This window comes from Pteronotus mesoamericanus, unplaced genomic scaffold (assembly GCF_021234165.1).
Source record: "Pteronotus mesoamericanus isolate MK-2021 breed Mesoamerican mustached bat unplaced genomic scaffold, CSHL_Meso_final contig_557, whole genome shotgun sequence".
NCBI classification, from domain to species: domain Eukaryota; kingdom Metazoa; phylum Chordata; class Mammalia; order Chiroptera; family Mormoopidae; genus Pteronotus; species Pteronotus mesoamericanus.
The window spans coordinates 3,804,721-3,832,004 of NW_026555200.1; the positions used below are offsets into that span (position 1 = coordinate 3,804,721).

The 27,284-nt window shown below is 44.4% G+C and overlaps 1 protein-coding gene and 1 non-coding gene across 7 annotated transcripts in view; one reads left to right on the forward strand and one right to left on the reverse strand.

Annotated features, from left to right (window-relative positions):
- Positions 1–27,284, reverse strand: part of VPS13D (vacuolar protein sorting 13 homolog D) — a 224,503-nt gene that overhangs the window by 122,202 nt on the left and 75,017 nt on the right. For 3 of the 6 annotated variants that reach the window (XM_054579724.1, XM_054579728.1, XM_054579729.1), the window contains 14 exons: positions 26,283–26,372; positions 23,782–23,922; positions 21,632–21,754; positions 19,209–19,283; positions 15,011–15,116; positions 13,852–14,004; positions 11,922–12,057; positions 10,812–10,859; positions 8,741–8,891; positions 8,431–8,641; positions 6,289–6,536; positions 4,631–4,822; positions 4,185–4,311; positions 2,371–2,513 (listed from right to left, as the gene is read on the reverse strand). In XM_054579724.1, the coding sequence (XP_054435699.1) occupies positions 2,371–2,513; positions 4,185–4,311; positions 4,631–4,822; positions 6,289–6,536; positions 8,431–8,641; positions 8,741–8,891; positions 10,812–10,859; positions 11,922–12,057; positions 13,852–14,004; positions 15,011–15,116; positions 19,209–19,283; positions 21,632–21,754; positions 23,782–23,922; positions 26,283–26,372 (1,944 nt within the window). The remainder of the gene's footprint in view (positions 1–2,370; positions 2,514–4,184; positions 4,312–4,630; positions 4,823–6,288; positions 6,537–8,430; positions 8,642–8,740; positions 8,892–10,811; positions 10,860–11,921; positions 12,058–13,851; positions 14,005–15,010; positions 15,117–19,208; positions 19,284–21,631; positions 21,755–23,781; positions 23,923–26,282; positions 26,373–27,284) is intronic. The other 3 variants (XM_054579725.1, XM_054579727.1, XM_054579726.1) reach the window with 3 other exon arrangements.
- LOC129075701 (U6 spliceosomal RNA) lies at positions 16,932–17,037 on the forward strand. Its single transcript, XR_008529675.1, has one exon. It is a non-coding gene; the product is annotated as a U6 spliceosomal RNA (small nuclear RNA).

Below are 27,284 nucleotides of genomic sequence, written 5' to 3' on the forward strand. Positions count from 1 at the left end.
GTCTGCCCACAAAGGATGTGTTTTATTTAATATTATTCAAAGAATCTACAGCACCGAGACTCAGTTTTTGGAAAAAAAGCAGGCTTTTTGTTTCCCCTTTCATCTTAGATCACTCTGGCAAACCCCCAGTAAATGAAGAGCTGATAAGATAAAAATGAACAAACCCCTTCCCTTTGGAGATGCGTGCCAGGCTAACAGGCAAGGCCCTCCCTGGCCTTTGAGCTGGGACTGGGCTTTAAACTTTCCTGATAGGGAGCTAGTTATCTGTCCAACTCTCCAAAAACATTCAAGTAAGAGATTCCAGAGTCCCTCGATATTAAATGCCAAGATCTCATGATCCTCAAGAATTATAAAGGCCTATCTTAGCGCCGCCCTGCCTAGTCTTTTCTTTGATAAAACAACAAAATTCAAATCATAGTCTTGTCCCTAAACATATATGTAAAAAGTTTTAATGATTTGCTTTTAGCACAGCGATTTTCAACTGGTGTGCCGCAAGAATTTTTAAAACATGCAATGCCTGACTATTTAGTCAGGGGCATTGACCTCTTTTCCCTTAGATTGTCAGATTTAAAAATGACAACAATCAACACAACAATAGCTGTCTGGTGTGAATGCCCTGTCTTGAACCATAAATATATAGGTCATGTAATAGAGTTGTATCTTATTGGTCATGTCGCATAACAAGATTGTGTCTGGTTAATTCTCGATATCAGAAACCTTTATATACAAGTATAGGCACCAGATTTTTTAAAAAGTCACTTTGGAGCACAAAGGGTAGGAAAGTATTATTTTTTTTTGTAAATCAATCAAAATTGTGCCTATTTTTGTCAGATAGGCAAAGATAATATTTTTGGGTTTGCCACGGAGTTTTAGTAGTTTATGCGTGCCTTGGGATGAAAAAGGTTGAAAATCACTATCCTAGTATATGATTTACATGTACACGCACTGCACAGTTCTGACTGGACAGCTCGATTTGTGTCCCTGCAAGAATCCTGTGAATCCTTAGCGCCGGCCGCCAGGAGCTCCATCACCCCTCCCCACCATCTGCCCCAGCTACAGCTTCTGGCCACCCTGTGGTACTTGCTTTGGAAAGTAGATCAAGGACAAGATGCCCCAGAAGAAAACCAAACACAGCCTCTGCCTATTCAAGGGGTGGAGCAAAACATGCCACCAAAGGTAAAGTAAATGATCCTCAGCTGGAGGGTCAATTTAAAGTTTCTTTTTTCTGTTAAAAATCTTAATGCCAACTTTAAAGGAGGCAGCCCCATGACAAGGGAGAATGCATACTAATTCAGGCTTAAAAAACACTAAAAACAAACTATTGTTGGGAGAGAGCCTACTACTAATAAAACCTCAAACACTTAAACATGTCCCGACCCAACACGGGCTCCAAGGCAAACTGCTCAGTGCCACCGCAGGGTCTCCTTCCACAACACGACTATTTCTGCCCTGTCTGCTACAGCAGCCCCTAGTCAGGTAAACTGAAAAACTCACTTCCTTGGTCACTCTGGCCACACTTCTTGGTAATGTGCTCTCAAGTGCTCTGCAGCCACGGGTGGCTAGTGCTGCCGCACTACGCAAATCAGCATTTCCATCACGGCAGAGAGTTCAATGGAGGGTGCACTGCTAGATGGTTTCCCAGCATTCAACACTAAGGGATGGTGCTTTGAGATCCCTGGAAATGATACACTAGAGGAAGGACACACTGCTAACTATTTAAACCTAGCGGATGCTTAAATCAAATCATCTTAATCCTGCAGAAAAGCTTTTGAGAATTCCAGGTGGCCATGAGGTTTATCGGTAAAGTATTCTCCCCTCGCCACCCTCCACCTCCGTAAGCTAAGCCAGTTCAGTGGGCTTCTGATATGATAACTACCAAGTGCATTTTATTATATTTTCTTCTTCAAATGTGCACACCCCACTCAGAATCCCACTTCTGACCCAGACTTCCCCTTTGCATCTGGGCAAGTCACTTAACTTCTCTGCTTCAGTTTCAAGGAGGACAACGCTTCTTACCCTCTCAGGGTTTGCAAATTTTAATGAATGCGTGGGAAATGCAAAAAGAATTCTAAGTGGTCCTATTATTCCCGTGAAAAACAAGGATTTAAGCCAAACTGATACTTTCCTGACGCAGGTGAGTCTGAAACCACACAGAGCCCAGACCTCAAAGGGGCAGTGTTCAGGCAGCTCCTCAGAGCCCTAGGAAAAGAGGTCTGTGTTGATATCCATTCAGAGAAAAGGCTCCTAACCCAATGCCAAATGAGAAAACCAGCACTTGCAGCCGGGCCAGATGAGTGGCCAGCCTATGATCCAAGCCTGAGATCACGGGCCAAGGGTTCTGATTCTCCCACTGCCCCACAAGTAACCCACCAATGTTATAGATCAGCCCCGGGCGGTTTCCTTGCTGGATGACTTTCAAAGCTCGGACACCACTACCGCCATCCAGTGAGAAGCCCTGACACCAGCCCGGCATGCCTTCGGGATGAATCCCCCTTCCGATTCTCATCGTGCAGCTGTGGGGCAGAAAAGCAGAGATTTATATATTCACCCGTAAGAAAGTCTTATCTACCCGCTCTAATCAGGAGACACTGCTATGGCTGTCATCCAAATTCAGAACTCGAATACTGGCTCTTCCTCACTCATGTAATTCTTTCACACGGCAAGGCAAGTAACTGGTGGGTAACTCCCTATTTTAGAGGTAAGCACAGTACAAAAATGTGTAAAATGTGTGGATGTCTTCAACTGAACACTTTAGGGAAAAAATATTAAGATATAAGACATGCAGAAAATACTACAATATCTATTATTCCTCTGAAAAACAAGGATTCAAGCCAAACTGATACTTTCCTGACTCAGGTGTTTCAAGAGTTCATGAAACACCTTGAACATGTAAGAAAAGTGTGCACACAATTCTGTACATCCAAGAAAAGCATGTGCAGAAAATGCAGCTAATGGAACGTACCCCCGAAGGACTGGTACTGTGACAACGGCAAAGCACTATTTCGTTGGCCAGTGTCTTACCAGAGACCCTGGAACTGTATGTAGTTCCTGAGTGTGCGTTCCGGTTCTACCGCTATCAAGCACTGTAACCTTGGGCAGGTAACTCACTCTCTCTCTGAGCCTCAGTTTCCTCATCTTAAAATAAAACAGTATTTCCTGCCCTGCTTAATCCACTGGGATGTTGAGAGAATCCAATGAGATGGTCTATGTGTAAATGCTTTGGGAACTATGGATTCCCTGGAGAAAATAAACTGCTATGAATGTCAAGTCCTAGATCAAAAACTGTAAAATCCCTTCAGGAAGAGTAAGACTGGGCTTGCCAGCCACGTCGGGCGTATATACGGACACACATACACCACGTCGAGCACTCCAGTCGACCCTCTCCTGACTCCGGCACCAGCCTAGTTGCCAGCCAGCCCTCCCCAGGAGACGCATCTGCACCTCCCGGCACGGGGGGCGCCCCAAGCCTTCCTCATAAGCTGGTAGCAAGCATACTTCTGCAGATAATGGAGTATGGCATTTTAGCAGTATCAGGTACACCCATTTATCTTTCGATTAGAGCTACAAATTAAGACTCCAGTAAGGCAGAATGTCAAAACCAAGAACAAAGTGAAGCAATACTCATACCATACATTAAAAGGACATGCCTTCTAATTCTCACAACTGTTGTTCTTCTCTGCCTTTAGACATGAAAGGAGTGCTTTGAGATCTTGAAATGGCATGTTTTATTTCCAGAGTAAAAGAGACAGGTTTCAAAACCTTACACAAAATGACCTGGATTGGACTAATGGGGCGGAGGCTTCGCCAGAGGTCCAGTCACCCCACCCCACCCGACCCCCCCACCTTCACACCACACCTCTGCCTGCACGGAGACCTTACAGGGGAAGAAAACTGTGCAGAGATGCGGGTTTCTCTTCACTGGCAGAGTTATGAATAGAACTACTTCAATACATGTAAAATAAAACTAGCTTTCATTATAAACCAACCAAATGGTTTATTTTCACTATCAAGTAACAGAGAAATTAGATCCGAAAGAATCCCATTAGGTCATGGTCCTATTCCCCTGCCAAGTCGGGATTGTTATCTGCAGTACATTTCTACTTACACGGATATACTATAGCCTTTGCTAATTTTTTCCCTTCCCTAGGAGTTTATTTCCCCTTCCCATAAATAACTGTACTCACAGGTTTGGCTGCTCTTTGTCAGCATAGCAGAACAGGAGAGGGCTCAGGCTCCGGGCCAGCTCATGTTCCTCAAACTGGCCTGCAGCATCTGTCTTCGCGTTGTCCTGTCTGAAGATCAGTGGTAACCCTTTAGGAAGGAATGGGAAAGTTTACATTAATCCCACCCAGTCTATCCAAGACAGATGCAAATGGTAAAGTTTTTTTTAAATCATCAAGGGGAAAAAGAGTAAAAAGTGAATTTACTCAGTGGGTTCCGTTTGTTGTCTAAAAGGACAGTTCTGACTGTGACTGAGCACTTATTATGGAAGCAGGTAAGTTCCAGAAGCTTAGACTGTTGAAGTAGCCCATTTGCATTGGCTCCATTTAGTTAGTTGAGCCAAAATAATCTGAATTCCCATGGCCAGAGCCAAAGGCTCAAGGCCCACGTGAGCAGCCTCTACACATACCTGTTTTGTTAATCAACCAATATGGTGCAGAAATGAAGATCTTTAGGGCCCCTTCTGCTCGGCACACAATCCGGATGGTAAGGTTCAGCTGCCGCCGACTGATGTCATAAAGTCGCATTCTTACCATATAGTTCTGGGTTCCAGGTGGAATGAGCAATTCTTTACAGAGCGGAAAATTCTCCAGTGACACCCCTAAAGGAGATATAAACTGTTGTCTTTCTGGGTTCTCACTTTAGGTTGTTAAAATATCCCACAGCCAAATGAAATTGGATTCCTTTTGGAAAAATCAATAACTATGTCTCTTACTTGAAAAAAAATCTCATTAGAATGGCCATTTTCATCTAGCCAGGGCGAGAATACATATGAAGCAAACCAGATGGCCTGGAAGCCACACTAGGGAGTCTGAACTGCATATTTAGGAAGATGAAAATACCAAAACGCTACCAATAACAGCTGTGACTATTAAGAGCTTATTAGACATCAGGACCTGTGCTGGGTGCCTAAAATACAATGAAGGCAAGTTAGGGTGAGAGTCAAGGTTTCTGCAGCCCAGCTGCCTGGCTTCAAAGTCCCACTCTGGCCTCACTAGCTGCATGGTACCGAGGAAGCTATTTAACCTCGCAGTGTCTCATCTGCCAAATGGGGATGAGAGTGGTGTCTATATACTCCACAGGACTGTTGTGAGGAGTGATAGGCCATGGATAATCCATGAAGAGTGCTGGGTGTGCACAGCGCGTGGGGGGTAGGAATTTCCATTCCATACAGCGGCTCATACTCCGATGCCAATGCGCAGCCCTATTTTCTTCAGCACAGGCAACTAGCACTGTACACATTTCCTCTTCTAAAGGCTCAGTGACATCTAAGTTTATCACTGTGGAACACAAGTTCAATGAGTTCCACGTTCCTATCTGTACAACGCGGATAGCAGCTGTCTCTCTGCCTGAAACATGTGCTGTTGAGAAGATCAAATGAGATAATACACAAAACTGTAGAAAAAAATTAAATTTCTGAGTTATCATTATTTCAGCATGTCCACAACAGCCTTAGAGAAACACCTCCTACCCAAACTCCAGGAGCACGTCTCTGTTATAAGTACTACAAATACTGTAACAGTTCTAATGACTCTCTACCACCAGTTCCTTCATCCCTAAAACTGAACATGCATGATGCAGTAAACATTCCAAACCTGAATTCCTTCATCAGGAATAGGGACAGATAACTATTGCTTAAGGGTTACATGAGATCCTGTGTGTGAAGCACCTGACATAATGCCTGGAGTACAGTGCGTGCTTGGCCAATGTTTTTCCCTTTCCTGAAAAGAAGAGAGGCATATGATTTTGTTCATTTTATAGCTGGAAAAAAGCATGGTTTGAAAAGATGAAATGACTTCCTATAGTCATTCATCAAATAAGCAACGTAAGAAAAAAGGCTCTGTTGAGTGCTTCCTCTGGAAACCTTTTAGATCTGCTCAATTATTTTTTGATAATTTTCTAACTTAGAAGTTTTACATTTTTTCAAAACTGAGTAAATCCTTTGAGCTGGCTTACTGAGATAGTGTATGTGCTACAATTTCTCCAAAATGTTTACCAAATAATCACAAAACGCTCACTGACATTTTCACAGAATTACTACGAACGATAATTTGGCTAAACCCTTACCCAGTTCAATGTTCTGGGATGTGTCAGCTGTGTGGAGAGCCACCTCTTTGCCGGGTTTCAGTGTCCCATTGATGGGCATCCCCTTCACATAAAAGTCAAGCTCACAAGGGAGCAAGTTGCAGACGACTACAGTCGGCAGGAGATAGATGGTGTGCCCGGGCTGCCTGAAAATCTGCTTTGCACTGTCAGAAAATATGTTTGAGGGCATGTAATCCGGATAATTCTCTTTCTTTATGGCCACACAAAACCTATGAAGAACAAATGGTGGAAAAACCATCAGCCTGAATGAAGAACTTGAATTTTTTTCTCCTTAGCTAAGTATGAGAAAGTATAACATTAAAATGGTTGAAAAAATTCAATAAGACAGTTGCAATTTAAATCCCAATAAAATGCATAGATTTTAAATGTTCAGCTTGGTGGGTTTTGACAGTGACATACATCTCTATAGCTACCACCCAAAACCAGTAAAAGAATACTTCTCTCACTCCAGAAAGTTCCCCCAGTTCCCCTTCCAATAAACATCCTCTCCCCCAGCAATCAAGCAACCACTTTCTGATATTTGCCACTGCAGATTAGTGCCTGTTCTTGAACTGCACACAAATGGAGGGACACAGCATTCACTATTCTTTGTGTTTGGCTATTTTGCATAAAATAAAGTTTCAGCAAGATTCAGCCATGCTTTATGCATCAGCTATTTGATTCATATCCCAATATATGAAGATACCGGTTTTAATTTACTCATTATCCAGTTGACAGCTAAGTGGACTGTATCTCCAGGTCAGTTTATTGAGAATGGAAGTCCTAATAATACTGAGTCTTCCCATCCACAAAATTGGTTATATATTTTTTAGTTATTAGGTTTTCTATACCAACTCTCAGCAGAGTTTTGTAGTTTTTAGACTAGAAGATTGTTACATTATTCCTTAGATTGATTCCGGGGTAATTAATGTTGGTTGATAGTTTTGGTAAATGGTATTTTTTTAAAACCACATTTTCTAATTGTTCGTGGCCAGGGTATAAAAGAATTACCATTTTTTGCCATGTATAATGTGCTCCCGTGCATAATGCACACCACGTTTTTGTGTGCATTACACATGGGATTATTACACACATGGTATATAATCATTATACCCACATATAATGCACATCCTTATTTTTCCCTCAAAAATTTGGCCACAAAAGTACGCATTACACACGTAGGCAAAATATGGTAATTTCTATGGATTGATCTTGAATCCTGAAATCCCGATAAATTTATTAGGTCTCATCATTTTCCATGGTGTTTTCTGCATACATAACTGTGTCATTTGCACACAAAAGAAGCTTTACTTCTTTTCAGGTCTTTATGTTTTTTTCAATTTCTTGTTTGTTTATTTATTTATTTATCCTTACTGCAATGGCTAGGACTGCTGCAACCTCAGAGTGGCTGGTGCCTAATCTTAGGGAAAAGAGTTTCAGGTATCACAAATGAGTTTAATGGTGGATATAGGTTTATCATAGATGATCTTTTTTAACAAACTAGAAACACTCCTTTAAATTCCTAGTTTACCAAACATTATCAGGAATGGGTATTGAATTCTATTAAATGCTCCCCCAACCATTTTTTTGTGTGTTTATTTGTTTTTTTGCCTTACTGATGTGATCTGATGATATTTTTCTCTTTTAGTCTCTTATCATGGCGAATTACATTTATCCATTTTCAAATGTTAAGCTAATCTTAACATTCCTGGGAAAAGTCAGTACTAGGTTCATGAACCTTGATCCACATTCCTTTGAAATCTGTCATTTCAGAACTCCTCACCCCAGGGTTTTGCTTCCCAATTTGGGAATGGGAACTGGTAAGTTTTTTCTTCCCTCCCTATATCTCCTCTCTTCATGCTGACGCATACGTGCAAGTGCCTAATAGTGCACGTATGAACAGTGTTTTTTGGTTGTTTCTCCCACACATATCAGATGATAAGCAACAGCCCCAACCCCTGCCAGGGGTTAACCTTTCTACCCTTATGAAGTCTAACACCAGAGCTTAAGGGATAAGAACTTCAGGGTTTTAGATAAACACAACTGCACCACTAAGAGTCCTTAAAGAAAGAATAAAGGAGGAAAAAACGCAAACTTTACATGCCGTTGCAGCGCCATGCATACCTGAAGAACCGGCTTTTCTCCGTGTCCATGGAGTGGCACTCTCGCTTGCTGCTACTGACCTCTGCCGTCTTCACGACATTGGTCCAGTGAATGGGAGCCTTACAGAAAAACACACCCAGTCCTTTGGGCCGGGCCTGCAGCCGCCAAGAAGTGAGGTGCAAAGGCACAGCAAAGGAGTCCCCAGGCATGACGGCGGGAAGCACCACGGGCTCTGCCACAGAAGGAGTGTTAGTGCTGTCAGGCCAGGGCCGCCCCCCAAAAGGCGACCGACCGTCTGAGAATGCAAGGAAGGCGGGCTATGTTGACTTACTGTCCGGAGCTGATGGGCTGTCCAGCCTCAGCTCCATTGGCGTCTCAAGTCTGTTCTTCACGATGAGGGCAGACCGGACAGTGATGACTTTCCGAGCACTGCCCTCCATGGTCACCGCAAAGACCACCCGGACAGGCGGGAGCGAGGAGAACTGTGAAAAGCACGTAGAGGTAAAAGAGCACAGTTGTGGTTTTGAAAAGACGCATAAAAATACAACAGTACCAACCAGAATGCCTAAATCAAAGCATCTTATTATTACTATAGCTCTTTGGTGAAATTAGTCAGTAAGCCCTAAAACCGCTCAGCTTTAATAGGAGTAAATATCCTATATAAATATGTATTATCAAGAGAGCCAATTCTAAACACTTCTATACGAATGGCTAACCTATTCAGAAGCGCTATCACAAAGTGTGTCACAGAGAAAAATCTGTCCTAGGCCGCCAGACACGTTCTGAAGAACTTCACCTAAGATTGGTAATAACCCATCAAATTTTTCAGGCTTCTGCAATTTCATAAAGAAGTATCTGCTGGAGGCTATCCTTCGTGCACCATGCTGTTGGGTCCCTACACATCAGCCCTTATATGGACACTGAACAAGACTTTTTTTCAGCTCTGTTGGAGGGGAATAAAAATCATCCAAAGCAACTAAAAGTTCAGAAACACCGAGGTAGGACTTTGTAGAAGATTAAATGATTTACCTTATGTGAAATTTTCCTCCTAGACTAATATTAAAGTGAGGAAACACTCTTTGAACAGTAACAATGGGTTGGGTACTGTCCAAATACACAAAAGCAAAAGGAAGTCTTCTGAGATTATAGCTTGTCTTTGTGAAATCCAGACAGTGAACAATAAAGGGTTGTCTGCATGGGTATGCCTTTCACAGGAACAATAATGACTTCTTTCCTAATGTCGTAAAAATTACTCTCTGGGCCCATATGCTATTTGCTGACGTGCCTATAGAGAAACCAATCTTTGAATTTCAAAGAACTTCGAAAACAAACTTCTCTTTCTTCACAATATCTTTCCAAGTTCCATTTAATAATCACCCTTTTATAAACAGAACACCAAGTTTCAGAAACTCAACATAGTGCAGGAAAATAATTTATCTTTGGTCTTGGGTTACAGCCACTACTTTTCTTTTTCCGCGCATTCATTCACACAATCAACATACATTTTGTGCCACAAAACTTCTTTTTTAAGTATAAAACCCCGCATCAGGTAAACCAGAGAGGTTTCTGAAACCGTTCTTCTTAGCATGAGTGTCCAGAACATACTGACAATGTTTTTTTACTGGAGAAACAAATGACACCACATCCAAGCTTTTCATACTGCCAACTTTTTTATTAAAGCAAACAGTATGTGAAAACCAACCTAATAAGCAATAAAATGAAGAGCTCCATGTTTTGAGCCAAGACTTCCAGGAAGCCCCAATGAAAAAGCAAATTATTACTTTCTGGAGTGTTTTTAGAGAGATACAGCCCCAGGCACAATCATCACCTAAGCATCCACTGACCCAGCCTAGCAAAGCCCTAGTAGAGCCAAAGCCAATAACAATCATTTAAACCTTGATCTTGACACCTCCAAGCTCAGCTGAAATTTCACATTTCAAAACGTACTATCCCTAAGGGGGAAGAAATTATAAGCAAACACCTAAAAATAGTTTTCTGATGTCATCTTGTGATGTTTCAGGAGTCAAGTGGGGAAAAAAAGTCTTACTATTTTTCACTCTTATTTACTTTCATGACCTATGGACCCAAATCTATGAAATACATACAGCCACACAAGGGTTAATTTATATTTTAAGTTAGAAAGAAAACAAGATGTTGGCCCAAAACATTTGCTTTTTCTTCTCCTTGCCTGTAATAAATATTCAGTCTCACATATCAAATTAGGTGGAAACATTTTCTGGCAAGTTCTTATAAAATGAAGGTAATCATTAATAGAAAAGAAGAGAGATAAATTCCAATCACTTATATGTCCTGAAGTCCTCTGAGCATTAAGAAATGAACGTCTACGTATAGTTTAGGCACAGCGTACTTAACAAACAGTGACACAGGAAAATCATACTCACATAAACCTGGGGGTGAATAATATTTGTCCTGCTGCTTGGGCTCCCAATCTAAGAAAGATCCCAAAAGTCAAAGAGTCAGCACAGGTCAAAGAGTACAGGTGACATTAAGTTCAACAACAATGTAATTTGCTTGAAAGTGTGCTTGTCAATAAACACCCTCAGTAAAGTACAGTCTACTACCAAGAGAAAACATCGCATCTTAGAAGATACGGGAAAAGCAACACTCATCTTACAACTATTCTGTGGACACAAAATTTTTCCAGAACACATCTATACAGCAGAAATGTATCTCTTGGAGGAATTAGTCCTTTCATTACTAAAAGGAAATTAGGCAGAAAATTAATCTTGAGAGGAAGTGTCCTTTTCTGAGAACCACGGGGCACGAGAGAGGACAGTGGAAAGTGCAGCGACTGCTGGGGATGAAAACAAGCCTGGCGAAAGCTACGGCCTCTGGAAGCCGCGCTTCCCCCGTCACCGCCGCCGGCTGCCTCACAGCGAGTGCAGCCACCCCACGGCGCAGGGCCGGTCCTGGCAAGGGCACCCGCGGCAGGTGCACCAGCCGGGCCGCCAGCCCCACCTGCCCATCCCAGTCGGCGGTACCGCCTGCATCACCCCCGGGCTGGTCCGCCTTGCCTAGAACTGCAGGCTGGGTTTTAGTTCAGGCCGGGGGAGTGAGGCGATGTGTGATCAGAAAGCAAACAGAGGGTGTCTTTATGCCAGGGAGGAGCAGCTGGAGAGAAGGAGCTAGCAGGATCAAGGAGCAGCATTATAAGAAACTTAAAGAAGACAGTATATGAAGGAAGTGTACCCATATGTGAAATGAAGCCAACACGTGTTAGGCAGACTAGCAAACTGCCAGGTAGGCCAACTAAATAAGAAATGGGTCTGCACAGTAACATGTTAAAGTCAATTTTAGATCTCGATTTTTTACACATTGATTACCAGTGACTATGATGCCTTTGTATATTCTTATATCTTCTTCCTAGAGCTAGCAGAAATAAAGAACAGGAACACTTCAACAGAGCAAGGCTGTTACAGGCGTAAGGGAGTGCCTGGCTTTAAGGGGGTGTGGCTGGGGCACAATCTACGCCCATCCCCCCTACCACGCACCGTGGAGGAGGATGAATTCTTATCTGGTGCGGCATATCGGAAGAAGGTCCCGACTTTGTCCACAGACACGGGGCTCACTTGCTCCCAGCCGTTCACTCTCACTTGCAGCTGGTGAATCCGGAGGTCGTGGGTATGTCTGTGGGCAGAACATGGAGAAGGCCCTTAAGCACAATCTCATAAAGGGAAGAAAACTAGAAGCAAAGACTCAATCTGATTTACTATATAATGACATAAAAACCCAGCTGGCCAAGCCTTTTAGTGATTACCTAATGCGAGGGAATCAAGAGAATGGATTCACTGGGTTTTACACGTAAAACTGCAAGGTCTGTAAAGCCTGAGCAAGAGTGGCCCTCGCCCTCCCTTTGCACGAGCCACGCAGGCCCCGTACGCTCTCCCGGGGTCTTCCCCACTAACCCCCACCCCAGCCTTCATGAAACAGTGACATTGGCTAGAACCATTTCAGTGGGGTGGTATAAACGTTCTACCAGCAATTCGATCGTGTAATCATACTCTTGGAAACACACGAAACGATGTTTTCTTCTTGGTTCTTTTGCTGAATACCCTACTTCTCTCAGAACCACACTCAGCTCTGTGGCTCGGTCCTACATGGCTGCAGACGGCTCATGAGGGACAGAGCCCTCAGAGTTTGCGAGCTGAAGTGCTTGGCTGAAACTGGAGCAGAAAGCAGTGGGCAGAACAGGAGGAACGGGAGGAAATTGCACACTTAATTCCATTTTAGATTTTGCCTAATTCAAGCCAGAAGCCTGAAATGGGGAACTGGATTTGAGGCTGACAGGAAGGAGGGAGGGAGGCAGGGAGTGGGGTGCAGTGTGCCAAAGGCGGGAAAGCCAGAAAAGGCATTTGTTTTGATGAATTCAAGAACAGTGGGACTTGAAATGAGCCACAAAACATGGAATCTAAAACGGAAATGACAAAGAGGTCACACCCCTTCTGACGCAACAGGGGCAGTGCTTATTAAGAAATACAGCCCACAGTTCCATCGCGAGCTCCTCCAGGAACTGCTCGCAACAGGAAATGCTCGCCTCTCATCCCTGGACGTTCAAACATGGCTTCTGGGTACACGTACCCAGAACAGTGATTGCTTTAAACTATATCTTTCCTGCACAATCACTGAGGGCCCACAGGTTCGGAACATCTGCCACTGGGGAGAAAAGTGTGCTAGCAGAAAGCTATGCAAGGTGGGGAAGTGTCTGACACATGAAGGTTTGGACACAAAGACTTAAAGCATCTTGAAAGTATAAGGCTAAAGCCCATCTCCTACATTTCAGCTCAGCCTGAAAACAGGTATGAGGCTCAAATGCTCAAATCTTAACCTCTTCACTGGACAGCCCTTCCATTAAAAATGTTTGCAAAACAAGAAGCCTTTATTAGACAGTCTGTGATCTCTCGGGAAGCAGCCACGACCGCCTCTCACGTCTGCCCCGGTTCCTCGGCTGACTGTCGAGAGTGAGTGCGGCAATCTCCCTTAGAGGAGGGATTCCTACCCTCCTCAGAATCACTTTATCTGACCACTATAGCTCTGCTTTCTGAAAACATCTGTTTGCTCAAAGTGCTTTGTGGCTCAAATGCATCTTAAAATTGAAGTCAATGTGCTAACCTCTTCAGAATACCACGCCCCCAGTGCACCAGGAAAACCAGGCTGGGAGGCAGCGAGTTTGTGGGTTAAGCTCTGTCTATGCTTCAACAAAATTATGTGAAACACACACATCAAATAAAGAGATAATTAATGGGAAATAAAATGTATTTCCAAGAGAGCAATATAGTCATTTTATTGTTTAAAAGGAAACACTGATTTTCAAAACATCTCCTAAAAATAAATCATCAAAATCGTTAATAAAGGAACGTGAAAAGATAAAACACTAGGGACAATCATTATTATATATGAGGAAAAGAGCGGACCATGCTTTACCTGTGCCTTAGCTTTCCACGCGCTTCAAATTCAAAGGGAATCTCTTCACCTGTGAGGACTTCCCGCCATTCACTAACGTTGTGAGCATCATCGAAAAACGTTCCGTTCTCCTCTGGAACCAGCCCCGGACTCCCGCTGTGCGACAGCGCAGCCCTGGAACCAGATTAGACAACACCAGTTTGTCCCTCTTTCTCTCTAACTCCCTTCTGCCCAGAGCTCAGCGCTGGGAGCAGAAAGCCTCCTGGAACTGGACTCACAGTGAGAGGGCCGTGCGCCCTGGCTCCCAAGGATGATCTAAAAGGGCAGGAACGAAAGTTATCTTCATGCCCAGCCCGAGCTTATTTGACGCTTAGCTGAGAGCTACCACTACACACTGGCTTGCCTCCTGCAGTGGAGTCTGCTACATAGGGCGCTGTGTGAACTGAGTCATGACTTTTAAAAGTGGTATTTAAGTGACTAGGAGAAAACAGACCTAAACTGTTTTTTAAAAACAAACAACAAAAAAGGTCTCCTGTAAAGCACTGTCGTACTTAGTGGAGGAAAAACGTGGTTTCCAGTTTGTTCCGATACTCGTTCCACGCTCTCCGTTACCTAACCTGGGGGACCAGCTTGCGTTTGGGACGTGGAGCCGCGGTCCAAGCAGACAGAAAGCCGGCAGAGAGCGCCTCCCTTGGCTTGGGCAAATTCTTATTTGTTCTCCAAACTCCACCCAATTCCATCTGGACTAAAGTGTGTTTTAGGTTTGAAAGACAATCCTTATGGAGGGTAAAAGGAAGAAAATAAGAGAAGTTTTCAAAGCAGCCTTATAAGAAAAACATACAATGTTTGGGTTTAATAACCACATAGAGCTTCCTTTAAAGGGCGGTGGGGACTGAGGCGAAAACGTGGAATGACTTTTCTCTCACACCTCCCACTCACATCCTTCATTTGCTTGACTTTGACTTTAAACATAATGTCTATGAGGATCAGGATCAGGATCATAATCTGGGTATTTCAGACCCAAGACCTACTTTTCTGACTACAGATTCCACAGAGAGCCAGAGAGCAAGTTACTGATTCAAAGGCAATCCAAGAGCCTCAAGAGGGGGCTCACTGGGCTGGTACGCAGGAGAATTTGGTGGCAGAGATGGCTCACGGTGACAGGCCAAGTGTCCCTTACCTGGTGGGCGTGGTGGTCAGGGTGGCAAACCACAAAGTGCAGCCTGTGTGGTTCCTCAGGGCAAAAGGGACAAAAGGCTGCCGGCGCTTGGGGGTTTTCACCTCTGCTACGAACAAACAGAGGCGGCTGTTAGCATCTGCTCCATCTGTGTGGGAGAGAAACCTCCCTCCACCCCACCCCGCCCTGCCCCCCACACCGCCCCCTAAGACAGCACCCAAAACGGTCTCTCGGCAAAGGGGCTGAAGGAGGGGAAAGAGAAGGAATGACCACCGCTGTGCCCACCGCACGGATGGAACCTCCAGGTGCTCTGCTGCCTGCCACAGGGCGCCTTGGACCCCGAGAGCTGGCTGAAACGTGAGGCTGCCCCGTCCCTCAACTCGCCCACCGTCCCTATGGGCCCATCTCAGCAGGGGGCGTCGGGGCCTAACTTGGCTGGAATTGAAAGACGGAGAAAGAGAAGTGGACCCCTACTACTCCCAAGAAATAAACTATAGGTAACCCAAACTGTAGCAAGATAGCTCATACCTACTTGATTAAACTTTGTCCAGACAGCCTGCACTGTGACAAAGCCCCCCTCTACGTAAAAGTTACACTATACTGCAGTCGCAGTATTCCTATGATAACGAATAAAAACATTCTTTCCTATTTTCTTACACTAGTAGTTAAGGTTTTTTTTCCTCCCTGGAAGATCAGAAATATACTATCCCAAAGGCTTTTAAAATGAAATTTTTAGCTTGTTAGTTGGCGCAGGTATCACCACCATCCATTGTAAGGTAGGTACTATGGCGGCTACAAAAGGGACCGAAAATACGGTTTCTTTTCACAAAATAGCTTCTGATGAGGGAAACTGGAAAGAAACACTGATTGATACAAGACTGTAAGTAACCACATTCTAGAAAAAGTTGGCCTCACAATAAACACTATTAACAAAAGAAAATCAGAGAAGCGAGAGAGCACATGGCCAGCAGGAGCCGAAAGGCTGTCCGGCGGCCGGCCGGCTGGCTGCCGGGGATCGGCGGCTGCGCCCTGTCCCTGCCGGTGGTCTGGCGCCTCGCAGAGCTGCCGAAGGGGGGCCATCGGTCCCCCGACCCAGGGCCTGAGTCTCCCCTAGGGGCGACACGGAGAAAGGAGGAGGGGGCAGCGGCAACCCGCGTGCCGCCCGCAGGCCACTGTGCTCACGGCACACGCACACTAGCAACCAGAGGGGCACGGCCCAGCCAACTAGATGCCCCACTTTAAAGAACAAAGGCAGCCTGAGCAAGACCGGCTCCCAAATGGTCTGCAGCTGTGCAGAAAATGACATCTAGAGCATCAAGAGGTGACTGCGATTGCCGACTGAGCACATTATGGCAAAACGAAGTTCATCTTCCAGGCGCACACATTTCCTGCCGGCAAAACCAGAAGGTGGGCTGCGCCAGACCCTGCCTGCGCCAGCCCTGAAGGAGGCGGCGGCGCAGTGCCACAGGTCAGTGATCCTTGCTGCCTTTATTTGTTAATCTATCTAGCTAGCTAGCTAGCTATTTATTTTTACTCACGCAAGTTGACTTTTTTTTTTAATTGACTTTAAGTTTTTATTGTATTATTTTTTCCATTACCATTTAGCCCCCTTATACCCCGCCCCCACAATCACCACCCTGTTGTCCGTGTCCAAGAGCCCTTTTTCCTGTTACTCGATCCCCCGCCCCTAACCGCCTCGCCCGCTTGCTGTCAGCCTGCTCTCTGTGCTTGAGCCTGTCTCTATTCTGCTCGTTAGGTCAGTTTGTTCACTAGATTGCACATAGGAGTGGGATCCTATGCTATTTGTCTTTCTCTGACTGGCTTATTTCACTCAGCATAATGTTCTCCAGGTCCATGCATGCTGTCACCAAGGGTGTACAGCTTTCTTCTTTTTTACAGCCCAGTAGCATTCCATGGTGTAAGTGTGCTCACTTCAGCAGCACAGATACAGAAGTTGGAACAGTACAGAGGAGGTTAGCGTGGCCCTGCACACGGATGCCACACAAATGCGTAAAGTGTTCCATATTTTGGTGCTCGCGCCACTGCCTTCAAAAAAGTAAGCATTTCCCTTTTTAGCCTCTGAAGTTTTCAGAAGTTAGTACTAGAAACACTGCAAAACAAGCCAGTGCCGGTTCAGGCAAACTCTCCTTTGGCAACAACAGCAGCCCCAGGGAGCTCGGGAAATGCTACCAGCAGCAGCCCCCAGCGTGTTCCCATACTTCCGAGCTTAGTCTTTAGCGATGCCCCAGAATTCTTCTAAAGGGAGTCTCTGCCCACAGCATACCCGCTTCTCCTCCCCTTGGCCTCACGTAGTCCCCAAGGTTTGCTTTAAAGAGAAAAATAATAATGTTCATCAAGTAGAAAATTACGGAGTAGCTGTGAGGCTGCTGACAAGAGCAGAGGGGGAGTAAAAAGTTTAAGAGCTGTCTGCAGGGTAAACAGCACTTATTGTGGCACCTTGAAAGGCACCTCCGCTCCGTGAGTGCAGGGAGCGAGCTGCTTTATTACAGGAGATAAAGGCCCCAGAGGAAAAGAAGCCAGCTGTGCTTTCATATCCCGCTGTGAGCCAGACTGTAAGTTTCCATTTGCAAATTAGATTTAAAAAGAACAGGTGGCAAATGGCTTTGATCACAGTGTAATGCAGAATAAAGTGCTAGGAATCCACATAAAGATACTCACAAGTATATTACTCTGGAATTAAATAGCCTGGGAAGGCATGCTGCTCAAGTCCCCAAGCTGCTCGTTCTGATCACACAGACCAGCAGAGACCTCAGCAACCAAGCGCCTTCTCTGATAACAAAAATACATGGAGTGCTCACAAGGCCAGCGCCAGCGCCAGGGGACAAATCTGACATCTCCTGCACTAGGGGCCAAAGCAGCTACGGATTTGCCTCTGGCACAGCACCAGGAGCCAAATTCCCAAGTCCGTCAAAGAGAACGGTGCTCTCTGGTGGCCTCGGAAAACCCGCCCCCAGCGAGCCACCACACCAGACGTCTTCACAGGCTCAGAGAACATGAAGCTCCTCACGTCCAACCTCAGCCTCCAATGGCTCCAGCTGAGGAAAACTCTGCCCCTTTGGACTTGTTTCACAGAGTGATTTGGCCATTATAAACAGTGCAGGTTTTCATGCTACATAAGCAGCTCACTCTGTCAGAAAGGACTTGCTTTGTAAATCGTAGGAAATAGAGGAACATCCCAGGCCTGCTACTAGCCAGTCACATGAACGAAGGCCAATTACTCGTCTATCTGCGGTTCTCTGTCCCGGTCAGCCAAACGGGGACAATACTCTGCTCAGCCTAAAAGATCCCCTATCAGCCATAGAAAAGCAGGGTATAAATCCATGAATAAATGAAGATTCAATCATAGGCTTCCTTTCAGAGCCATTCCCTAAATATCCACGTCGGTAAAGCCTTCCAGAAAAAAAAAAACCCACAGGACTGTCCAGTGTCATAGTACCCATGTCCTGAACTCCTGGCAAAGGAAGCTCAAGTGGCCTATTTTTACCAAAGATGCCATGGCCCATGCAAGGCCTGTTGTTAGCCAGGAACACACGTATCGGTCCGATTACATGTGCTCCGAACGAACGGAGACGTGTATATCCTGTGATCCCAATTCCTGGATGTGTGTGGCGTTGTCTATAATATCTACTGACCAGTCAAATCCTCAAGGAACCTTAAAGGGTCGGAGAGAAATAAAGGACGTTTCGTCTCTCCTAAGCACCAGAGTCCTAGCTAAAGGAGTTAAGATTTACATCTAAAGGAAATGCTTCCTTTGCTCTACTCCAGATCATTGGCGTTCCTGCCCCGCAGAGCCCTGTGCGTTAGCAGCCAAACGTTCACTGAGTGTGTCATAAACAGGCTGGTAGCGCTGCTTGGTGGAGGCTGGTCTCCTTCCACTTACTTGCTTTTCAGTATGAGAAATCACCTACCTGATGCTGGGTATTTCTGCATTACACACTGGAGTTGATACCATTTCTACCGAGGGTTAAGGTAAATGCAAGAGGTAGCATATGAATCAGCACTTCACTTCCCTCTGATGAAAAGCGTCACTCTGTTTATTAGTTTGAAATTTTCCTGCTGCTAAACCAAAGTATTCCAACCTGAGTATGCCCCCATTCCGCTCCCAGTCACAGAAAATCGATGTGCAAGGCAGTTCTTAAAACAGGAAACCAAAGCGAGCCCTCGCTTGGCTGTACTGTACCTCTAGCATAGATCTGGTGCTCTAGGTTAGTCAGACTGGCTGTACTCCTAGTTCTAAGGTAGACAAGGGGGAGGCCTGGTAGACAGGAGAGACAAAGTTAGAGCGTGAGAATAAACACAGTGAATAAGAAGACTCACCTCCAAAGCATAAGCACAAACAGAGCCCATTACAAAGCAGCAGCAGCATGCAGGGGCAGCATCGTTCCCCTCAGCGAGGACTGAGAGCACAGGAGGCACGTGACAAAGTGAGCGGGACAGTCTTCCCGCTGGCTTGGGAATTATGGAGGCAGTATCCAAGAGGCATGCTCCTTTTTTCTCTCAATTGGGGAAAGAAAACGTATTCGACATTCTTGTGAACAGAATGACAAGCCTCTTGAGGATTTTTCGTTTAAAGCATGAATGTTCTTAAACGTCACAGGAAAGTCACCAGCACCAGCGAGAACGGATTTGCGTGGGAGCTGCTCCGTCCCCCTCGGCAACGCAGTGGCAGCAGCATGCTGATCACTCGGGGGTCCCAAAAGCCCCAGGGAAGAGTCAGTCTGTGTTCCCATTTTAACTGTCTTCACTGAGGAGCTACCTCGTAGTATAGTTACATTATAAATTAAACATGGAAGTTTTTTAGAATATTTCTATCCCATACAATGTCCTTGGGATACAACACTAGTCAGCCAGGTAAGGGGCCACGCCACCCAGGTTTGCCTGCAGTCTCAGCCCTTACTGAACAAAGCCGACAATTATGTCAAAAACGAAGCTGTTATTTCCTTTCCCCTACTAAAGAAATAGTGAGAAATCAGCAGCTCCCTTAGGCTGAATTTCATATTAAGAATCTCTATTCTAAGCGTTCCCATTGAAACCGTCCTGAATAAAATGTACAAATTTAGAGGGGGAGAGGGGGCGGAGAATATGACTAAATATTCATGAATAAGACCGGGAGGTCTGTGGTCAGTTCAACAACTGACTTTCAAAACAAATGCCCAACAATATTTTAGTAGGTCTATTAAAATACAATCCCATCTGATTTACTACCACCCAGGAACTTCTAATAAGAAAAGAGGCTTGGAAATTTAGATATATTGTTATGTCTAATTAAAAAGAAACACTACACCTTTATATGCCTAAGTAACTAGATCTAAGTAAATAAAACCAGCTTTAGTTTAGTAGAGGCATTTAACATAAATAAGGCAGCTTATTAACTTTAAAGAAAGAGGAGAACTTTTTTTTTTTAAGGGCAAGGGAGGAAGGAGAGGGACGAGAGAAAACCCTCTCTCAGCACCCTGTGACTGGGCCCTCCTCGGTGTCCCCGCTGCCCCTGGATGAAGGTCCCCCTGCATGAATGCCTTTAGAAACACACACGCCCTCAGACACGTAACACAGTATAAAGGTTACTTAGAGTCTTCTGGATAGAAGGCTATGTTACATTCTCTTGAAACACAAATCGGGAAGGGTGAGGAGGAGCCGAAATTGCAGCTGATGGTATCTGAAAGGCCCTGGCTCCTCAGCAATGGCCTTGGGACTCAGAGCCACAGCCTGGGAGTACTGAGAGCAGGCGGCTGACATTTCCTGTCCCTCCTTCTGGAAGGACAAGGCAGATAGCAAGTCCATTTATACACGCTGAGGAGAGATGAACCAGTTCACATACTTCATACGCTACGAAAATCCATCCTCCCGTGACACGTTTGCAGACCAGATGGAGTATTTAAGTATTCATGAGCTATGTGAAGTCCAGCCAAGCCTCCCCAAAGAAACCACACTGAAAAAGCTGGGGCTGAGCTGAATTTGAATGACAATGGCTTGTGGACAACTAAGAGCCATGCAGTGAGCCGTCACAAACTCCCCAGCTCTGAGGAAATCAGAGCTCCACGGTGAAGCATTAAGTAAGAAAGAAAACATCGTTAACAGAACAAATGGACTCCTCTTTCTTCAAGAGGCTGGGTATTCAATTCTTACATACTTGGTGAACAATACAGGGAACCCCATCTAACAATTTTTCCACGTGGAATATCCTTCCCTCCCCCTCTTTAAGAATATATATCCAATCTTTAGACTGAGAAGACTGAAAAGAGGTGGTTAAAATTCCAGTCAAAAAGCTCAATCTACAGGAACGTCTGGCCAAGTAAACACAGACCGAGCGGTGGCAGGTCCCGAAGCATTTTCAGATGCACCAGTTCCTGCGCAAAGTTACCAGAATTTAGGAATTGCGCATTGCAGATCCTTTCTCTCCCACAAAGGTGAAAGTGGAGCTCACATTAAAAGCTGAGTATTTTGCGCCAGAGAAATGTATCTCATAAAGACTAAAACAGAACTATAGAAGATTGTCAGATTTCCTGTTGGTTTTTCCATAGAAAATTATTTTTGATTTCTCAATCAGTTAGGGCTCTGTAGGTCAACTGCAATTCAGTCAGACACTTGCAGAGAAAACCTTACTTTGTCCAAAGCACGGAGGATCCACTGAAGAGCCCATCCAGTCTTCTGACATGGCCGAGTCCACATCCTTGTCCTGCTTACAGTAATCTGCCATCCACGACTCCTTGGTACTCACATACTGGTCTAGAAAAAATTCCCCAGAGACATTAAGAACAGAAGTAGAAAATACTGATGGTTCAAGTCAGATAATGTCAATTCAGCAAAACAAGCTGTTACCAAACACCCCGCTACCTGCCAGGCGATGTGCTCACCTCCAAGCACGTCTGTCCCCTGGAACCCACGCTCCTTGGGAAGAAATTAGCGTTAACGACACAACGCTTACCGCAGAAACGGCACCACGATGTGAGAGGAGCTGGAGCCAAGACCAAAATGAAAGTCACAGGAGCCCAGAACCAGGGAAGGTTTGTCCTGCTCTGGCAGCAGTGGGGGAGCACGTGTGGGAGTCTTAGCAGGGGAGCCTCTGTTGCAGCCGTAAAGGGTGAGTAGAGGTTACAGTCTACCAGTGGGACATGGGACGCAGGCAGGGACAGCAGCATGTGCAAAGACTTCAAGACATGAGAGTGCATGGAACACTCCGTGAACCTGAAATACTTTGGTGTCACTTTGGCATAACATATTGGGGTAAGGACCTCGCAAAGAAGTGTACAAAAGAGAAGGACTTGGTGTGTGTGGAGAGTGGAATCCCATGCGAAGAGGACAGGGTTTAGAGACAAAAATTCAGAGGCTGTTAAAGAACCACCAAATTCAAGAGGCTGAAATCCAGCTGACAAGTCTCTAGCCTGGTTTTACTCATTGGAGAGAATTACAAGTGGGAGAGCAGGTCAACAAAATAATTACGATGTGCCACACCCGGATAAAGACCTTCTATACTAATTAAGGTATTATACTTTTCAGAACAAGAATGAGTGGTTTCTGGTTTTCAGTTCCAATATTTGGTTACATAAATGAAATTTATTTAAACACTAAGAGGTCACAGCAGTGTTTCTGGGTTTTTTGCACAGTATTAGAAATAAGGAAATGAAAATTTTAAATAAACAGCTTTACCACTGACAAGAATGTCTTTTGAAAGATGTTTTTAAATAGATAGATGCTCATCAGAAATATTGATGAACTCTTCTTTTGTTGAGGCAATCTCTCCTGTTCACTGTAGCTTTTCAAAGACTACCCCAAACTTTATCTAAATCTCCACGTGAACAGATGATATAAGAAATAACATAGGAGTCAAAATAATATAGCATAGAAGGATCATGAGACCAATTTACTATTATACAGATAATATTAATATCCAGGCAAATCAATGAATGAAATCTGATCATGTAAAACAATAGTTTTAAAAGTTGGAAATCAATACATGTGTGGTTTTATTTCACTATATATTCTCTCCATCCTACTGACATAGAATAAGCCAATGGATATTCTGAGAGCTCCAATCCAACACACGCCCTGAAGACAGTTCACAGGTTTGCGACGGTAGGTGTTATCACTCAGAGACAACTACACTGTCTCCAAAAATCAGGTCGTTAGATCAATAATTCCAAAAGTGAGTGTGAGTTGTAAGATAATGTTACTCTTCTTTTAGGTAATATAAATACAAGCAGACAGTGGTTCTGACTCACGATACTGAATCCAGAATGTACATTTCCATGTTGTGTAAGATAAGAAACTTTCAGAACATACATCATTAGCTTAGCAACATTTTAACAAAATGATTTTTCAGAGTTAGGTCCACATAGTAAGTGATGGAAAGCAGTCTTATCCTGCTACAAAGACAAGGTAAAAATTACGCCTTTTAAGAATTATTCAGTGAACTGTTTGAGAGAAGTGAATCTAAAGCCACTTCTCAACCCCAGTGACCAAGCACGATGGGGAGGAAGTTCGCCATGGACATTTATGTCTCCCAAGCAGACGAAGCCCTTGTTTGGTGGCTGACAGCACTGACCTGGGACGCCAGCGCTGGGATCTGGGATTCTTCTCAAACGGGCGGAGAAGAATCCTGAGGCGAGGGTAGGGTTTTCCAGGACAGCAGCCATGATGCCTAACTGATGTCTTGTATGGGCCCCAGCATTTGCTAAATCGGGATTAACAGTCTTCTAGACAAGGGTCTTGCGTACAGAAACGTATCAGTCTTCTAAGGACAACTTTCCACTCACCCATCAGTACTGAGGTGACATTGATGTCCAAACGAGTCTTGGCCTTCGCCTCCAGCTTCAGTCGAGGAGGATGCAGACGACTAGCTGCCTGTTGTTGCCAGGATACAGTGCATGGCCAGGGCTCAAGAAATGGCTCCCAGCCTAAAAGAACACAGGAAATAAGGCATCTGCTCAGCAGATACCAAGAGTTTATAGGGGAGCACTGTTCACACATGCTCTGCAAGGACGAACTATAGCTTAATAGCTTTCTAACTCCAATTTGCTTTCACAAGAAAAGCACCACCTTTAGCTACAGGTCACCCTGCAGATGTCTGTGCTATCGAGGCGATGTAAGTGGGAAAGCGTATCCGTACCCCAACCATGGTCTCCCACGGGTGGGAGGAGATGAGCCCTCTTCCCTTGAAGAGCAGGCACAACCTGCTTTGGATCCTCTCGAGATGAAAAAGGAGTCTCAGACTCAGGATGCAAAAGTAGTATCAGTGGCTAAAGTAACTATTGAATTTGATTCTCCTACTTACATCATGAATCCACTGGTTAAATAAATAGATATACTTGGAAATTCATTAAGTTTTTCAAATTTTTAAACTTAAAATGTCATATGCACTAAAGGCATATAACCAACATATGTATGTAAAGAATAAAATTACTGCCAAGTTCATGTACCCACAGTTCAGCTTTAAGAACCAGAAAATCTTCAAGGCCCAAGCACCACTCCCTCTTCCCACCAACCCTCGCCTGTCCAACCCCTGGCAACCAGGGGCTTGAATTTCTAATCACATCCTTGCTCTTCTTTATAGTTTTACCACATGTGTGCAATTCTTAAGGACACATTGATTAGTTTGTTCTGTTGGGAATCTTTACATAAATAGAATCCAACTGCATGTATTCTTTTGCAAGTTTCTATTTTTCTCAACAGCCTGTCTTTGAAATTCACTCATATTGACACCATGTAGCTGTGAGGCATTTGTTTTCACCACTGAATGGTAGTCCATTTAGGAATACACCATAATCTATCCACTGTCCTGCCGACAGGCTCAGTTCTATTGCTCTCAGGAAGAACACGGCTACAAGCTGATCCGCGTTCGCTCCCTAGGACACGCAGGCACGAGGCTGTCCGAGTGCAGGCCTGTGAGAAGCAGACCCCTGGCTTGTTAAGTGTGCTGACACCCAACTTTACGAGGTCATGTCATATTATTTTCCAAAGCACTTGTGCCATTTACTACTCTAATAGCAGGAAATAAGAGTTCTATGGCTCCTACCGTCACCAGTACTTAATACATTTAATTAACAGTGTCACAGTGTCACATTTAATTTTTTGCCAGTACACTGGGTGAGAAAAATCATATCTCAATGTGATACTTTTCAAGGCCAGTAATTTTCTTAAACAATCAGCCATGGGTGAACTGATTTACGGATCAGATTTTAAGAATTATTCAATGGACTGAAAAATAATTCAATCCAACACGCAGCATAAAGTAAGTACATTAGCACCTGGTCAGCTGACTGTGTTCATATCGTAAAACTGTAAAAGTAAGAAACATTTGCTGAGAAAATACATGACTCTCAGAAAAACAGCTACCATATGCCCTGTAAGAATTTCTCTTACGTAGCAAGACTTTGGCCATTATTCTAAAGTTAAACATTTTGAACAACTGGGAAATAGGATTGTTACCTCTGAGTGAATCCAGAACAGAAAGGGAAAACTTGAGCTAATACAAAAAATTAAATGAGACATACTCTAGAACAATCAGCAGCAGCACAACAAACCAAAGCTTAGTTTTCCGCTGAAATCAAAGGGAACAATCGCTGGTCTAAACTCCGATTGCACAGCGCTGCTCTGTTTGCTCTGCCCACAGCTACTAAAAACTCCCTGAAGGTACAGACCTTCACAGCTCCCACTGCTCAGCCCTGGTACAGATGGCTCCTGAATGCCAGTCTGTACAAGCCCTTACCTTGGTCTTTCCAGTGCCAGGAGGGAAACCTGAAAATGCCTTGCAGCGAGCACGTGTAGGTTCTCTGTCTCTGAAGAATGGCTGGCCCTGATTTACTGTGTTTTACTTTAGGGAGTAGGTACGGCAGATTATACATTATCACTGACTCAGTACTCTTCTAATAAAACAAACAAGTCCAGTAGGGAGTGAGAGGCTTGAAATTTAAAATGATGAGGGCCATCAATCTCCCTTGAAATTTAGCTACTATCGGAGCCAGCCAAATGATCCTTCTCTATTGAGCAATTTCATGTTCTAGAATAAGCCAAACTTCAGGATTGAAAAGAATTAACTATCAAGCGTCTTTTTAAATAATTCAGTTGAAACAGATCAGACATGTTTTTTTTAAAAAAGGAAAAATCTCTATCTTTTGTGCTTACAAAGCCACTTGTTTTCAATCTTTCTCTGTCTTGCCCCACCCCCACTCCCTCATGTAAAATTTATGTAGAAATAGGCCCAGGCAAACATTTGTGTTATTTTTTAAATCCCACAATATCACATGCTTAAACCAACCTGACAGAGCACGGTTATAATAATCTCCAGAAAGGGTGAAGTGAGCGCAGCCTTCAGGGCTGGTCCTTATGCGCTGGAGGAAATTCAGACCTGCAAAGACAGCAAACCTTACCGCGGCGCCGGGGCGGCAACAGCCAAAACTTTCTTTTACAGACAAAGCTCATTAAAGGGATGTTAGTTACAGCTAATCCTGATGATCTCATAAGCAAGCACACAAAAATTTGGTATGTCCTTCCCCACAGATTTCTTTGCATGATTTCCGATTTTTGAAATATTGCATTAAAATACTATTTCTCTTAATTGCTAAGGTTTGGGGCACCCTCCCCCCACTTTAAATGTCATGACTGAGGCAAATGCCTGCTTGTCTTCCCCCAGGCCCAGCCCCAGCACCCAGGTGCGCCTGAGGCCTGTGGGAACATAAAAACATACTTCTACTTGAGTATCTTAAAAGAAGGTACAGTGATAAGAGCAGTCGTGTCCTGATAAACATCAGGTCCCATGCTTAAGATCACCGGGGCAAAATGAAAAATAATGGCGCTTGCAGAAAAATACTCATGGACACAGTCCAAGCCCCAGTTGCCAGTTTTCATCACGTGGCCCTTGTAGCCCAGAAGCACGGGGAAAGGAAAACCTCTACAATGTGGAAAAGGTCGAATTAAATCCCTAGAACCAATTTTCTCTGAAGGGAATAGAGGTGAGCAAGATCAAAACAATGGAAAATTAAAAGTAAACACAGCAGGGAGCTGTGCCTGTCCTCTGCTCAGCAGCCTCAGGGACACTGGGCTCCGGAAGGTGAGCCTTAGGGTACAGCCCCCCTCCCCGAGTCCCATCCTACCGCAGAGGCCCCTGGGGCGGTGGCTTCACCCCTTCCCTGCCCCACGGAGGGCATTCTCAGGTGAGCTTCCTAATAAGACTGGGTTTTTCATTTTCAAAGGATACACAGAGTAGAAACATTCCTTTCTCAGCTTATGTTTTAAATGCCTTCAATAACACTGCAATCAC